This window comes from Prunus persica, chromosome G2 (assembly GCF_000346465.2).
Source record: "Prunus persica cultivar Lovell chromosome G2, Prunus_persica_NCBIv2, whole genome shotgun sequence".
NCBI classification, from domain to species: domain Eukaryota; kingdom Viridiplantae; phylum Streptophyta; class Magnoliopsida; order Rosales; family Rosaceae; genus Prunus; species Prunus persica.
In genome coordinates, this window is record NC_034010.1 from 2,050,308 (window position 1) to 2,067,324 (window position 17,017).

General features: G+C 35.8%; 2 protein-coding genes across 3 annotated transcripts; one reads left to right on the top strand and one right to left on the bottom strand.

Moving 5' to 3' along the window:
• LOC18784578 (pentatricopeptide repeat-containing protein At3g46790, chloroplastic) lies at positions 891–5,726 on the top strand. The gene is made up of 7 exons (XM_020556485.1): positions 891–1,347; positions 2,158–2,271; positions 2,385–2,522; positions 2,852–2,956; positions 3,042–3,164; positions 3,331–3,426; positions 3,578–5,726. Exons 1-7 carry the CDS (start codon positions 1,087–1,089, stop codon positions 5,453–5,455), a joined length of 2,715 nt encoding a protein of 904 aa, XP_020412074.1. The 5' UTR covers positions 891–1,086; the 3' UTR covers positions 5,456–5,726.
• LOC18785533 (tetraketide alpha-pyrone reductase 1) lies at positions 5,799–11,890 on the bottom strand. 2 transcript variants are annotated; one of them, XM_007221029.2, is made up of 6 exons: positions 11,726–11,890; positions 7,553–7,722; positions 7,281–7,472; positions 6,680–6,848; positions 6,241–6,427; positions 5,799–6,139 (listed from the first exon to the last, which is right to left on the bottom strand). In XM_007221029.2, exons 1-6 carry the CDS (start codon positions 11,841–11,843, stop codon positions 5,995–5,997), a joined length of 981 nt encoding a protein of 326 aa, XP_007221091.2. In that variant the 5' UTR covers positions 11,844–11,890; the 3' UTR covers positions 5,799–5,994. The 2 variants fall into 2 exon arrangements, with proteins under 2 accessions (XP_007221091.2, XP_020412080.1); XM_020556491.1 differs by having other exon boundaries at positions 11,739–11,889.

Genomic DNA, 17,017 nt, shown 5'->3' on the forward strand with positions numbered 1-17,017 from the left:
TGGGGTACTTGCTACTTCGGCCCCAAAGGGAAAGACAATAGAAGTAAGGTTATTCATAGCAATGGTCACTCAACTATACTTGAAGTTACATTTTGGTCACTCAACTCAAATATTAGCTGTAGAGGTCGCTCAATTGAGTTGAGTGACCAAAATGTAACTCCGAATATAATTGAGGGACCATTGCTACAGATAACCCATAAAAGTATGATGTAGTTTCGGGTATTAATTCATATATATTTTGTTTATTCAACAATGTCATTCATAGAAGGCCGGAAGCTACTACGGAAAGGGCCATTGGAGAGCTTAATTCACATATGGAAGCAAACAAAGGTTAAATAAAGAAACCATACCCCTGCCAACTGGATTTAACCCAGTGAAAAATGACATTGACTTGTAGGTTAGTGGTCTCACGTTTGAACTCCCATGACACTTTAATAGTGTGTTTATGAGAAACCCCCTTCCCCATCTAGTTTAAACTGTCATCATTTTGGACGTGTCAACAAAATTGACACCAAATAAAAACTAATGACATAAGGAACAAAGGCAAACATGGAAAGATAAAAAGAAAATACACTAACAAAATTGGAAAAATTATATTTCTTTTGTAATGTAAAAACTGACCTTAAAGCGCATGCCAATTAATTTTTTATTATTGAAAATTCTCTTTATGCCTTTTTTAATATAAAATTTGATTGAATTTCATAAAAACTCTACTTAAATTTTTGTTAGACTTCTATTTTTTGTGGGAAAGTAATTTATACGGCTTTCCATTTCCCAAACAAATTTACTCTTTTTCTTTATGTTTTTATTTTTATTTTCCGATTTCTTAATGTTTTTATAAGTAAGGATATTTTGTGAAATTTTGCAAAGTGAAAGTAGAGAAAGTAATGCGTGGTCCCACTTTTCTAACTTCTAACCCTATCGACAGAAAAGCAGTCTTCACTCCCAAACAAAAGCAAAGGGTTTAAACGCAATCCAAAGGGGAGGGTTTTAGAAACAGCCAACGGTTTCTTGTCTACCCAAAAACCCTAGCCAGTGAATGTAGTTTGCTGAAGCTCAATGCTTCTTCATCACCAATAAAGGGTCATGGCTGCTCTGGCTCACGCCCTGCTCGGCATTCCATCTCGGTGTGGTCTTTGCCGAGCCATTAATCCCAAGGAAGATTTCAAGGTCTGCGCTTGGGGGTTTTCCAGAACAGCAAGTAGCTCTGGAATCTGTATTTCTAGGGTTCCAAGGAGGAAGAATGGTAATCTCACCTGCCCTTGGACGCTGAATGCAGTTCAAACCCTCATCGTCCACAATGCTCCAGCTCAGGCCACTGTTGAAATCCCGGTTACCTATCACCAGGTCACTGCTTTATTTATCTATTATCTTTAATCAGTCTCTGTTTAGTGTGGCAGTTTGGTTAATTGGGTACTGAATTAGTTGCTTTTTGTTTTGTGCTGTTAAGCATGCTTGTAATGCGATTCTGTTTTTGAAGCACTAAGCTAAGCAATACAAGAAGGGTGAGCTTGTGTTTGGACTAAATTATTCACTCTTGCCATTTGTTTTGAATTTACTTGTGGCTATTCAGCCCAGTTGATGAATTGCAGTAAAGCTCTGGTGTGAACTGTGTTTTTTTTTTTTCTACTTGCCCATATGGGGCAATTCCATGTCTTTGGTCATGTGTCACAAAAATTCATATTTTCAAAAAGGTTATTATGTTGTAATTGTATAGTGAAATAGGGATTTGGATGCCATTAGCTAATACTACGAGCTTTAATTTCTTTTACAATTGTGTCATTGCATTTACAGATTGGATGTCTAATTCTGTGGCCAATAATGAAATTATTAGAGTTTTTAGATTCAATGTGCTCCTATCATAGGTTTGTAAATTGATGTTTTGTCTGGCTACGTTTATAATTTCATTAATTCCTTTTCCCCTATTTCCCATATTCTGTGTTCCTCTGCAGTTACGTGTGCAACAGAGTGAGCTTGAATTGTTGAGCAGCCATCCTTATAGTAGTTCTCAGAGTCTATATAGCATATGAAATTTGTGTAATGTTTACTCGTGGGAACATGATTATGAAATGCATCGTTGTGATAACATATCCATATTTTCTAAACTTTCTTATTATTCTGCATTTAGTAACTTAATGCCACAGAATCAACTTGCAGCTTATTGGTGTTCCTGATCAAGCTGAGAAAGATGAGGTTGTTAAATCAGTAATGGATATGAAGACTGCTCAAATGGATGATGGTTACACCATAGATGCTGTTAAATCTCGCCAGGTAGAGTGGAATAGGGACTTGACAGCTATTTTGTTGTAAATCTTATTAAATCCTAAAATTAAATTTTCTTCCTTGCGTCTTAATTTGTTCTCCTCTTTTCGGTTTCTTTCCAGGATCTCTTAATGGATGTGAGAGAAAAGCTTATTTTTGGACCAGAATATTCTGGTAATTATAAGGGAAAGGTTCCACCTAAATCTTCCCTTCGAATCCCTTGGGCATGGTTGCCAGCTGTTCTTTGCCTGCTTCAAGAGGTACAGCTATGTTTCGTACGATGTACTTGGTTTAGTGCAGGCTTAGTTTTTAGCTTTCAGTTCTTGGTTTGAATATATATAATTATTTAACTAATTTTTCATTTGACTTGAAGAAATATTCTTAAACACTTGTTGAATAGTGATTAAATTCTATTCGGAAATTGATTTAGTGTAGTTTGTAGTGAAACTCATCGTGAAACCTTGAATTTGAGTGTGAAATGTATCCTCCCATTTCTAATGTTTAGAAATTTTGCATCCTGTTTTTACTAAAAAACAAAAGAACATTTATGGTTTTGTAAGATTGACATCACTAGATTTCTCCAATCCAGGTTGGTGAAGTAAAGCTTGTGCAAGATATTGGTCAGGCAGCTGTTCGGCATCCAGATGCCAAGCCATATATTCACGATCTTCTTCTTTCTATGGCACTAGCTGAGGTAAGGAATTTCAGAAAGAGGTCAGGATCTTGTACCATCCTTTTTGTTGCAACCTCCTTTTCTTATCTTAGGTGCTTTTTTGAAGTGCGCAACTGCAAAGATTGGGTTTGAAAAGAACAGGGTGTCCCAAGGATTTGAAGCTCTTGCTCGTGCTCAGTGTCTTCTAAGGAGTAAAAAGTCTCTTGAGAAAATATCATTGTTATCTCAGGTTATGGTCACAACTTCTGTGTGCTTTTCCATGTTTTTTTTTCTTCCAGTATCGAACGATTTAACAAGGCATTTGTCAGTTCAGTCTACTCTATGCTCCAAAACAAGAGAAAAATAAGTCATGTAGCTTGTTCTATTTTGTTAACTTCAGTAATACTGTTGTGCAGATTGACAAAGCTAAAGCTATATGTGAGTGTCTTATTGCATCAGAAGGTAATGATCTGAAAATTGCGGAAGCTTTTAGCCTGTTTCTTCTTGGTCAGGTATGTTTCTCACTTTCCTCCAAATGTTATATTTTTCACTGTTTCATTGAATTATTCTTGGTATCATGCAAAAGCATGAATTTCCTTTTGTTTTTTCAAATTCTCCCTTGTGCTTTCTCAATTGAATACTCAGTGATATATTGGCTTCCAGGGTAATGAGGCTGGAATTGTTGAAAAGCTTCAGAAGCTTGATGTGAACAAAAATAAGTTAATACAGTCTCTATGTAAACAAGGAAACCTCAGAGAAGCCCTGCAATTCCTCCCACACGAGCCCAACCCGTCCCAACAGACCTATGAAATCTTAATACTCTCTTGCACCCGCCATAAATCTCTCTCTGATGGGCTTGACGTGCATCGCCACCTTGTAGAAGGTGGGTGGGACCAAGACCCTTTTCTGGCTACCAAACTCATAGAGATGTACTCAGAATTGGACTCTATTGACAATGCACGTAAGGTGTTTGGTAAAACTCGTAAAAGAACTATTTATATGTGGAATGCACTCTTCAGAGCACTTACGTTGGCAGGTCATGGAACTGAGGTACTAGATTTGTATCAACGAATGAATGCACTTGGGGTTTCATCTGATCGTTTTACTTATACGTATGCAATCAAAGCTTGTGTTGTCTCAGAGTGTTTGAGTTCATTCCTCCAGAAAGGGAAGGAGATTCATGGACATATTTTGCGGCATGGATATGGGGCACATGTTCATGTTATGACCACTTTGTTGGATATGTATGCGAGGTTCGGGTGTGTTTCTTATGCCAGTAGTGTGTTTGATCAGATGCAGATTAGAAATGTAGTTTCATGGAGTGCTATGATTGCATGCTATGCAAAGAATGGGAGGCCTTATGAAGCCTTGGAACTGTTTCGGGAAATGATACTTGAGGCCCATGATTTGTTACCCAATTCTGTGACAATGGTTAGTGTGCTTCAAGCTTGTGCAGCTCTTACTGCTCTGGAGCAGGGGAGGTTCCTTCATGGATATATCCTCAGAAGAAGTCTTGATTCAATCCTTCCAGTTATGAGTACCCTTATCACAATGTATGCCAGATGCGGTAAGCTTGACTTGGGCGAACGAGTTTTCAGCATGATGAATAAGAAGGATGTTGTTTCATGGAATTCTTTGATTTCAAGTTATGGCGTTCATGGATATGGAAAGAAGGCAATTCAAATTTTTGAAGACATGGTCTATCATGGAGTATCACCGAGTCACATTTCATTCGTTAGTGTCTTGGGCGCGTGTAGTCACGCAGGTCTTGTTGAAGAGGGGAAGATGTTGTTCAATTCTATGGTAAAAGAACATGGAGTATATCCCAGCGTTGAGCACTATGCTTGCATGGTGGATCTGCTTGGTCGTGCCAATCGGTTCGATGAAGCAGCCAAAGTCATAGAAGATATGCGGATTGAACCAGGTGCTAAGGTTTGGGGTGCTCTTCTTGGATCATGTAGAATACATTGTAATGTTGAGCTGGCGGAGAGAGCAAGTAAAAGGCTATTTGAGCTTGAGCCTAGGAATGCTGGGAATTATGTACTTCTAGCTGATATTTATGCTGAAGCCAAGATGTGGGATGAGGTAAAAAGAGTGAAGAAGCTTTTAGAAGCTCGAGAACTACAAAAGGTCCCAGGTCGGAGTTGGATTGAAGTTAAAAGGAAGATATACTCATTCATTTCGGTTGATGAGTTTAACCCACAGATGGAGCAGCTCCATGCATTGTTGGCTGAATTGTCAACAGAGATGAAGGACAGAGGATATAAGCCGCAAACTAAAGTTGTCCTATATGATCTTGATGAGGAAGAGAAGGAACGAATAGTATTAGGCCATAGTGAAAAATTAGCAGTTGCATTCGGACTCATAAATACCAAAAGGGGGGAAACTATTCGGATTTCCAAGAACTTGAGGTTATGCGAAGATTGTCACTATGTTACGAAGTTCATTTCCAAGTTTGCCGATAGAGAGATTCTGGTTCGAGATGTGAATCGCTTTCACCATTTCCGTGATGGGGTTTGTTCATGTGGGGATTATTGGTAGTTGCGGGCTATTATTCGTTTCTTTCATTATTTTTCCCCTAATAACTAAAGGAGAGAGGTGTTTGAGGTTATAGAGATCTTAAAGGTGTATACTGTATAATAGGAACACTCTGTTAAAAATTATACATGTTCTTTGAAATCCTCATCAATAAATGGTTTTTCTATTTTTGTGATTCATATGGTGATGGTTGTAATTTTCTCACTCTATACTCCTTTTTGTACCACTTATTTAACCCAGATTGTGGATTAATAAAGACTTCAATTTCATTTCATTGAATTCAAGCAGGCCATAAGTTATTAGGATAAAACTCAATGAAGAAAAAGTTAATAGAAATTGTTATTATAAAACAGATAATTAAAGACACTTTTGGTTGGTACACCAGAGATTGAAAAGTTACTTCATTTTAATTCATTTTCAATGGAGCTGAACATTGGGGGCATATACAGACAAATATAGAAAGTCTGAACATGAAGAATATTACTTTCACTATCTCTTTGGATAAACTTGTGCAATGAGCAAGTTGCTGTCAGTTGCATAATTCAAACCTTGAGGAAGCCCTTCTCCTTGAGGCTTTCAACAGTGTCCCTAAGACTTACTTCCAGTGGAAGGAAATTAACTCCCAAACTTTTTGCTTTTTCCTGTGATACTTGATATGTGGGTTCAGAAGGATTGGCCTCCTCATATCTGCCAACAATGAAACGAATAAATCTTACCTTCCCTTAGAAATTTGTCATATTCGAAAAAGAAAATTGCCATTTTGTGACATTTTGCAAATTATAACTTACTTTTCAGGTGGACACAGAGAGGGATGAAGTTCATGTAAAATCTTCAGAACCTTGGCCATGGGTGTAACATGTCCAACTAAACAATATCTTCCATTAGCTGAAGGAACCTCAAATGCTTGAACATGAGCTGAGGCAACATCTCTAACATCACTACATGAATAAATTGAACTGTTTACATCTTCAATATCTGCATGCATAGAAAAGAAACAAACTTGCATCACAAGAATCATCTAACATCAAATGACTAACTTTAAATGTTATTTTGTTACCCGAACCAACATTTCGTTAACATTCGATAAACATTCCTAATGCTCTAAGAAAATGTTTAGACACTCAACAATTATGCTAGCTGCCTCAACTAAGTTAATTCTGACTCTCCATCATACTCTGCTCTAACCAAGCAAAGATAGAAAAATCATATATAGTTGCTTAAGTGTACCGTTTTTGAGGTTGAGAATCATCTCCACAGTGAGATTAAGGCTTGGTTGTAAGAGTGGACCAATCACATAGGATGGATTTATGGTAACCAAGTCAATTCCATTTCCTTCAGCAAATTTCCAAGCAGCTTCCTCAGCTAAAGTTTTCGAAAGAACATACCATTTCGCGATCTGGACATAGAGAAGAGAAAGAAGTTCGTACTAAACCAAGATATACTGCATGCCTTGTTTTATGTTAAGCATACTTCAATGCAACGAATCACATGAACAACTGATTTATTATTATTTTTTTTAATGGCTGAAAAAACAACTGAGATCGTTTAATGGATCGTTTAATGCAAATAATTAGACATTTTGAGCTCAAGAAGATGGACAAAAACTTGGAAGCTACTTCTGTAGAACAAATGAAGAACAGGGGAGAATAAAAGGAAAGAAGAAAGATAGGATAATTATTCGTCTCCTACATAATTGGATGCAGATACTTGTAAAGGTGACAAATTCATTCTAGTTAATGTCATGTAAATACAACAAATGAATATGAATTTCATGAATAAAAGGTGTAACTTGGAAGAAGATAATAAGCATGGGAACCTACACACTTACCTTAAAATTCTCACAAAAAAAAGGATCCGAAAACCATGTTTCATCAACCACCACATCAGGGGTCAATGGTCTTCCATTGACAATGACTGCAGCCGTAGAAGATGTTAAAACTACCCTCTTGACGGTAGCGAATTTTACACATGATTTTAGTACATTAAGGGTTCCCTTCACTGCAGGGTCAATTAATTCTGCCTGAGATTTTGTAGACAAAAGAACCATTTCAGTTTTGAACTCCATCAGAAATGAAAGTAAAGGGATGAATGCTATAGTACCTGAGGGTTATTGGCTGAAAATAGAACAGGGGATGCTGTATGAAAAACACCTTCACATCCATCAACTGCAGCGTCAAAAGATCCTTCTTCTATCAAATCTGCTTGGAACAAATGCAGCCTTTCTTTTGCCCCATCAAGTGCCAATAAGTGTTCTGTTTTCTTTGAGTCATCTGTGGCATCACAGGCATAAATGCAAAAGTAATTAGTTCATCAAAAGGGCCCCTCCATACATATGCTTCATTTATTTATTTTTATTGGGTGATGATATTGTGTTTATATCCAAAGTTCTTTTCTAACCTTAATGGTAAAAATATTAACTCAAAACATTTAAAAACCACGTTTTTGACATAAATACAATCGGGAGATGGTCCATTAAAGATTTTATATTAAAGGTAGTTAAGGATTTATAATCTCAGTCATTGAATTGCATATATGGTACATATTGAACTCACTAACACTTCTAATAGATGGCCGAGATAAGAAGTTCTTAGCCAACACTAGGGTGCCCTCTATTTATGCTGGTCGCGAGCGTGGAGAAAAAAACTTGTGCACTGCTGGCTTGATCTACAATATTGTTCACTCACATTTCTTTGATAGCTTATGTTTTTGGAACCTAATGGTTTTCTATCATGGTACTTGTTAGAGACATTTAGATGATGACATGTGTTGCAAGATTAGTCCATATTCATAATTGTCTAACATTAATCACATGATTATAGATGAAAACAACAACCGAAACTCACAAGTTTTTGTTGATGTGATCAAAACCAAGAAGTTGAAAATGAAAATCATTGAAGAAAAAAAAAGTTACCGAACATGTTCTCAGTATTTGTTTTTTTTTTTAAAAAAAAGAAAAAAGAAAAAGAAAAACGAAAACCGTAAAAAAGATAAAATTGAAAAATAAATGATTAGCAAGCAGGTAATTAGTTTGATACCAAGTTTAGGGAGAGAAAGGGAGAAGAAATGAAGTATAATATATGTATATAGGATTATTCTCTAATAAGTATTTAAGTTAATAATTGATTACATATTTCTAATCTCTGCTGTTGAATTGCATTTATTAAATGTGTTGGTAGATTTAATATGTAACATACATACAATCCAACGGTCAAGAAATATGTAATATATATATATATATATATCACGTACAGTGGCTTTGACAATATAAGCTCATTCTAGCAAGAGCTTGATAGGCCATGATCCGATGAAACTAGAAGCTCTTGTTACACACACCACCTTCCTTTCTTGGCTCATCCTTCTCCTCTAATCACATTAAGATTTACAGTTGGAAGTCATGGTACTTCAGCCTTTTATATACTTTGATTAAGTGAGCTTAATTATTTTTAGTTCGGTCGATGACCACTTCAGCACAAATTTTAATGATACACTACTACAAAAAAGAAAAAAGACGACCAGAAAATAATGATTGTAGAACAAAAGACATGATGATGGCTATGGCTACAAGAGTTTGCAGCTTGGAAAGTATTGCATCAGTATACCCTTGTAGCCATAACATTCGAGGAGATGTGTGTTGCTCCCAAGAAAAACCATGTTATGTTGGAACTGTAGTGTTAGGCTATGCGCCCTGGTCATCAGAAGTCTTTCTCTTGCTTCTATGACAGTAACCCTTCTGCTTGCTAGCGGATCCTATCTAAAGCATATTTTATTTATGTGGCTCTTGTGAGAATGTGAAGGTAAAGAGTCCCACATTGGAAAGTTGAGAAACCTAGCAAGGGCTTATAAGGAGTTGGGTTACTCCCCCCATTGCCAATTAGTTTTGGGGTGGAACCTCAACTTCCTTCATGGTATCAGAGCAAGTTGCCCACGTGTGAAAGCCCAATGGCCACACGTGCTCCACGTCACCCAAAATGTGTTGTCCACGTGTTAGGCTTAAAAATTTGCCACACGTGCGGGGGCGTGTGAGAATGTGAAGGTAAAGAGTCCCACATTGGAAAGTTGAGAAACCTAGCAAGGGCTTATAAGGAGTTGGGTTACTCCCCCCATTGCCAATTGGTTTTGGGGTGGAACCTCAACTTCCTTCATTGTCCACCGCTGTATGTTTCACTATCATATTGGCAATGATCACTTACCTATATGTTGTGTTGGTGATACCCGAAAGCATTATGAATCCAGTTGTTCATTCCATATACCATTATAGGCCAAGATTTTTATTATTTTTTGCTTTTGCTGGTCGCTGGCTTCTATGATATTCAATTTGTAGTTTGGTTGGTCTGAACTGAAGAAGCTTAAGTGCTTATGGCACAAGTATAGACATATGCCAACATTATGTAATAGGAACATGGATGTAGGTTGCTTAGAGTAGAGGTGTCAAACAGGTCGACCCGTCCTTTTTAGAGTCGGGCATTAGGACTTCGAGCCAACTCACTTATGTCCCGTTTGAAATTGTTTTTTTTTTGGCCAAAAATATGCTTCACTTTAAAGTTAATATTTTAAGGTGTTTGGTAAAAATAAAATATCTCGATTATTTTAAAAGCAGTGGCCGTTTGACATCAGCTTTTAAAAGCAGGCTCTGGGTTGCTTTTCAAAACTGCTTTCAAAAGAAGTAGCGATGAACATTTAATGAAAATTTTAAATTCACAAAATACCATAATTCATTTTAAAAAATGACACTACCTCTACTTCCATATCCAACTCCACCACCACATCACAACCACCGTCATTCCCACCACCACCACCACCACATCCTCCTCCTCCTCATCCTCTACCACCACCACCACAACGCTGCTAACGTCACCGCCACCACTACCACAACCACCAACTTCACCTTCATAACCACCACCACCTTCACCTCCATCTCTTTCACCACCACCTTCACTTCACCACCACCACTACCACCAAATAATTAGCACATAACACTTTTAAATGTCTAATTTAGTCATTATTCACAGTTTTAATAGTTTTATATTAAAATTTACCAAATAGTTTTGATATTATTTTTTGTACTAACAGCACTTTAAAAATATTGTTTACCAAACATGAACATGCTTTACTTTACATCTAATTATTTTAAAGTACAACAAAAGTAACTTTTTTTAAAAAATGACAGCAATCCCAAATTGGACTTTAGTAAACAGGCCGAGCACATCTATTTATAAAAAAAACATTAGCTTATATATTACATTAAATTTGAAACTTCAAAAACTCAATATGCCCCAAGGGCTGGCTAGACTATTGTTTTGGTTTAAAATATTGAAATTTAAAAAACAAAGTAATTATTTAATTTATAAAGAAATATAATATAATATATGGGGCTTTAATAAGCCGATTCATCGAGTCGGCCAGTGTCAGTCCCGATTTTGATTGGGCTCGTGTCGTGCCAGGCCATATTTAATTAGGTCGGCCTCGTACCATGCACAACCCGACTTGGTTCGTTTGGCACCTCTAGTCACAACTTAATGAGATAGAATCCACAATGTAGTCCGCATTGGTGGACAATAATGTACTTATTCTTTTTTTTCCATTTACTCAAATTGAGGAGAGAGATAGAAATAAAGAAATAAAAAGAATGAGGAATATCAAAATTTCTCTCTATATTGTGTGGTAAAGAATATGGTATAAGTGTAACCTATCATGTGACAATATGTCAACAGAAAACTCAACACATTTACTAAGTTCAGAGTTCACCATTTAAGATTTATAAGAGTTAGATGTTAATTAGAAAGGTCACTATTCACTAAGTGTAATAATTTGACTTAACTTCTAACACCACGTTCACATGTTATGTACTCTTACTGTTACATGCACCGCAAATCTCTTGTGAATTGGTTCTCTTCTCCTTGATGATATTCTTGTGTAGCCAAAGCTAGATTAGTTTGTTCGGATTATTTTTAGTTGTTGTTGTGTTCGGGATTTATCCCCTCCAGTTTATCCACACAAAAAAAGTTCTTGGATACTTTCCAAGTTTCAATTTGAATATAAGTTTTTTCGTTTTTTTGTTTGTTTGGAATCATAAGTTTATTCACTATTTAAATTTTCATATCCAATTGTATTTGATGCCAAAATGGAAATATTCTTTCCAACATGCACCCGTAGTTAATATATAACTTGATTTGAAGAATCATGAATACTATATGTTATTTAGAAAGTGCAAATTATTATATGAGCAAATTTTAATAAAGAAATAAAATATTAGGGAATGATATATATACTGACTTGGGTCACGAACCGTGGCTTTGACAATGTAACCGCGTTGTAATAAGAGCTTCACCAGCCATGATGCTATGAAACCAGACGCTCCTGTTACACACACCACCTTCCCTTCTCTGCTCATCTTCTCTCTCTCTCTCTCTCTCTCTCTCTCTCTCTCTCTCTCTCTCTCTCTCTATATGTGAAGCTTTTAGTATTATTATATATGGTGTTGGCGTGCTTTCATGGTTAGAGAAATGAGCTGAACAACGACAAAAATGTCCATGGAGGCAAAGTCAGTTAGAGATGTCCAAGTCGGCGGCTGCTCAGCAACGACAAAAATGGAAAGATAAAGTACAACGGATGTGGTCGTTGTTTATCATTTTTCTACAATTTTATTAAAAGTACTTTTTATGTGGTGGAGATTTGCCTATTGTAGTTTAAGAACTTGTGCATTACAGAAGATCTTTGTGTGCATTCATTCGTGGGATAAGAAAAAATATATTTATAAGGTTAGTAGCCGTAGCTTTTAATTTTCATTTTCTGTCACATTTCTTCCACTTTCCACCAACTACCATTTTTCCATCTAACTTAAAATATTTCATATTTTTAGACCATGTACTTCGTCACACACCATGTTGTATTATATTTACAAGGCCGCTTTGAGAGTTTGAGAGCCACTTTAGGTCATCTCCAGTCATGGACTATATCTCAAATATAGACCTAAAATAATGCAACACTCATCTCCAATCATAGGCTAAATAAAATTTTGGCCAAATTTGGAGGGCCACATTTGACCCTTTAGCCCTCCAACCAGGCCACATTTAGCCCAGCTTTGGCCTAGTCCTAGGCTAAATTTTTTGTGGGCTCCATGCATGTGCTTTTCATTGATGATGTCAGCTAGATATATATATATATATTTAAAAGCCTTTTTAAATATTTTCAATTAGTAAAAAAAATTATAAAAAATTATTAGTCATGACCGTTGGATGTCAAACCATTGAAACCCTTCTTTTTTTAAATAAAAAAAAATGTAGTCACCTTTTCAAATGTTTTAAGTGTTGTTTAAAAAAAATTATAAAAAATTCTTGGTCATGAAATATTGTCTCTAAATAGTACTTTAATTAAATTAAACAATACATAGTTGTAGAATGTATGTGTTGTACCATAGTTTTTCTCAAAATAATAAAATATGAAGGACTCTAAAATATAGCCCTGAATGGCTGGAGGTGGAAAAATTTAGCTCTACACTATTCTTTAAAAAATTAATATTTTGGAGAGCTAAATTTTTAGCCATGGACTACATTTATCCCTATGACTAGAGATGGCCTCAAGTTCGGCCATTTAGCAAGCAAGCAGGCTAAGGTTCTTGAGTTAGAGTTATGTAGAGAAGATCGTTTTGAGCACTAATTAATCAAGGGAGATTCACTATTATATCCAATATTGGAGCCCAAATTATAAAAATGCCCTATATGAAATGGACTTTAAAGACACACCAAAAGCCTATTTACAACATAACAAAAGTGCTTTTAACTTCTTTTAAATTACAAAACTGCCATTGATTTCTTAAAACAAACCTAACCCCAAAGCCTCATAAAAAAAACCAAAAACAATCAATAGGGGATCAAAGTAATTTAATAATCAAAATTAAATTCAATAGGGCAAGTTGTTATTTTTTGAGTTTTTTTTTTGGGTTTATTTATAGAAATTAAATGGTATAGAGTTTATTATAATTTTAGTGCTAAGAATAAGTATATGACTAAATATCTCATTAATTAAATGATTCACAATAGTTTGAACAAATATTAAAATATACACAATATTATTGAGAATTAATTTAAAGATAGTAAGCAACATATTCGACCAAAAAAAAACAAAAGAAGATAGTAAGCAACATAATGCCAACTTGAGCTTTTTTAATTATTTATAGTTACTTAAAAAAATGATCAAAATGTAAAAAGAGACAAAAGGGATAATTATATACAGGAAGATTGAGCCATATATATCACTCTGAAAGCAACTTTCTAAGAATTTGCCTAGTCAATGAGAACAGTCTGAACAAGAACAAAACTAATTTCTTCATCTCTTTGGAGTTCAGCAGAAGACAGACTACAAAATGCCAAAATGTGACCAACTTGTGCAGTAAATTATGAAGTTTCCATCTTGAGGAAGCCCTTATCCTTTAGACTTTCACAACAGTGTCCCTAAGATTTACTTCCAATGGAAGGAAACTAATTCCCAAGCTTTTTGCTTTTTCCCGCAATACTTGAAACGTGGGTTCAGAAAGACTGCCATCCTCAAATCTGCATGCTGTCAAGGAAAGAAACGAATATTTCCCTTAGAAATTTGGACACGACCCGATATACGACTCGAAACTCGCATAAGAAATTAGAGGGTTCAACCCTCATGATAAAAAAACAAGTCAATTTCGGGTCAACTCGTTTTGATCCATTTATTAAACGAGTGGGTTTTGAATCAACCCGCTAACCCATTATAATACATGTCTAACCCGTTTATTAAACAGGTTGTGTCACGGGTCATGTCAACCCGTATCAGACCCATTAACCTGTTTTATTTGTAAACTCTAAAACGCCTAGCCTCATTTGCTCACCAAACCAATTCTCTCCTCTCCCAGTATTTTCTATTTCGGCCCTCCCAACTTTACAATTATAGCTCTGTCCTTGTGTGGGTTAGTGAATGAAAATAGTGGAGATGCTTGTTGACGTGAGTCTCCTAATTAATCAAGGAGATTTATTTCCTTGATTAATTAAGGAATTTACTTTCCTATTTTTTATATAATTGATAAATCATTGAACAATTAGAAGATACTTTCCTAGTTCTTTACTATATCTAATTCCTTATAAAGCCCATATGTAAACTCTTATATATACCTCCTTATGGAGAAGAATGAAAAAAACCTAATACATTCAAACCATATTCATATTTTAGCATTGTATCAGAGCCAGATTCTCTTCTGACCTGTGCTTGCATTCTTCTTGAAATTTAAGTGCTCTCCTCCCCTCCACTTCAAGGGGGGAGGGGGAGTGAAAATGATATGTTTATTGACGTAGTCCCCTGAAGATACTGAAAATCTCTTTACTCTGACGACCCCTTCTCTTCAGGGGGAGAGGGGGAGTGAAGATAAGTTGTTTTGTCTCTAAACCCTTATATCAAATTTCTCATATTCAAATCCAAAACCCTAAATCAAATTCCTCATATTTTTCCCCAAATCCAAATCCCTCAAATCTAAAGTCCTCAAATCCTCTTATCCAAATCCCTAAACACATACCCTCAAATCTTATACACATACCTCTTAAATCCAATTCCTACATCAAATTTCTCACATCACCTTCCTCATCTTCTCATATCACATCTTACTTCCGCTGCAATGTCAGGAACCCATACGATTCTCCATCTTATAGCAAACTCATAGAAGCATGCGGCCAATCCTGCTGACTTGGCTACCCAAACTCCTCTTCTATCACCACCACCAAAGGTTCTACTTTTTATACGTCCTCCAAGACCAGATATTGCATATGCTGTGAGTGTGGTTAGTCAGTTTATGTATTCACCCAGTGTTTCTTATAGGAATGCAATTGATCGAATCTTAAGATACTTAAAGTCAGCCCTTGGAAAAGGATTAATGTTTTCAAAAAATGGAGATCTTGGAGTTGTTGGATACACAGATGCTGATTGGGCTGGCTCTATTACTGATAGACGCTCTACTTCAGGTTACTTTACCTTCGTATGAGGTAATCTAGTCACTTGGCAGAGTATAAAATAAAATAAAATGTGGTTTCTCGGTTTAGTGCAGAAGTAGAGTATCGAGGAATGGCTCACGAAGTTTTTGAACTACTGTGGATCAGAAGAGTATTGACAGAATTGGATTTCAAGCCAGGAAAGCCAATGGAATTACATTGTGATTACAAATCAGCCATTGACATTGCCCATAATCCAGTTCAACATGATCGAACCAAACATGTTGAAGTAGATAGACATTTTATCAAAGAGAAGATTGAGAAGAAGATCATCCGCCTACCATTCGTAAAATCAGAAGATCAACTGGCAGATATCTTAAGAAAAGCTGTTTGTGGCAGAGTATTTCATGACTCACTCTCCTTGATTAATTAAGAGATTTACTTTCCTTCTTTTTATATAATTGATAAATCATTGTACAATTAGGAGATACTTTCCTAATTCTTTACTGTATCTAATTCCTTATAAAGCCTATATGTAAACTCTTATATATACCTCCTTATGGAGAAGAATAAAAAAAACCTAATACATTCAAACCATATTCATATTTTAGCAATGCTGTGTGAAAAAACACCTTCACGTCGATCAACTACAGCATCAAAAAATCCCTCTTCTAATAAATCTGCTTTGAACAATTGAAGCCTTTCTTTTGCTCCTTCTAGTGAGAGTAGGTGTTCTGTTTTCTTTGGATAATCATATAACATAGTAAGGGCAACACTATATTTTACCCTCTTGGATAACTGAATTTATTTATTTTCTTGGTGTTAGGAAGGTTGGGGCCACCAACTAGTTCTTAGTCTAGTTGAAAACTAAACAATATAGAAAACCCAGAATTTGGAAGTGATCACTATTGAAAGAGCTATTTAATATATGCTAGAAGTTTTGTTAATGAAAACATAAAAAGAATTGTACGTATTAATTTCAGAGAGACGGTTTGGTGGCCCACTATTAGCAACACCGATATTGTTCGCAATTTAACTACATACAAAGCCTAATATGTGTGGGGTTTACATGCAGGAATGCATTCCATTTTGATTCTATGAATGGATTCCATTTCTCCAAAAAAAAAAAAAAAAAAAAAGGGCCTACGAAGTCCAATAGGTGTTCGATTTTATCACAAAATGGCTCAAAGATATTAATAGTGGAACCATTCATTATATGTTGGATTTTATTTAGTCATGTTTCCGATGTGGGACTTGTATATATTCTTCAACAGCTTTGTAATAAGAGCTTCACCAGCCATGATGCTATGAAACCAGACGCTCCGGTTACACACAGCGCCTTCCTTCCTCTGCTCATCCCCTCTTTTTGTGTCTATTATCTCTAAGCTCAGAATAAGCTTTGGTTCTTGAGTTGGTGTTTTTTATTTAAAAATGTCAGCGATAGATTAGGGTCTATGGAGTCACCATCAGTCTTCAGCTCAGAATGTTATGGCAGTCACTGTTTATTATTAACATTGACCAGAAAAAATAAAATATACTATTAAGTTTATAAGAAACAAGTATAACTATGTTGGCAGTCATGATTTTACAACAAAGGGATCGATCATCCTATTCTCTTGGC

Excerpts from the sequence above, each read along its gene's own strand:
- LOC18784578 (XM_020556485.1), top strand. The coding sequence starts at position 1,087 with ATGGCTGCTCTGGCTCACGCCCTGCTCGGCATTCCATCTCGGTGTGGT. Across the intron at positions 2,957-3,041 it reads TTTCTATGGCACTAGCTGAG|TGCGCAACTGCAAAGATTGG; the intron begins GTAAGGAATTTC and ends GCTTTTTTGAAG. Across the intron at positions 3,165-3,330 it reads AAATATCATTGTTATCTCAG|ATTGACAAAGCTAAAGCTAT; the intron begins GTTATGGTCACA and ends ACTGTTGTGCAG.
- LOC18785533 (XM_007221029.2), bottom strand. The coding sequence starts at position 11,843 with ATGAGCAGAGAAGGGAAGGTGGTGTGTGTAACAGGAGCGTCTGGTTTC. Across the intron at positions 6,849-7,280 it reads TTTTTTGTGAGAATTTTAAG|ATCGCGAAATGGTATGTTCT; the intron begins GTAAGTGTGTAG and ends CTCTATGTCCAG. Across the intron at positions 6,428-6,679 it reads GATTCTCAACCTCAAAAACG|ATATTGAAGATGTAAACAGT; the intron begins GTACACTTAAGC and ends CTATGCATGCAG.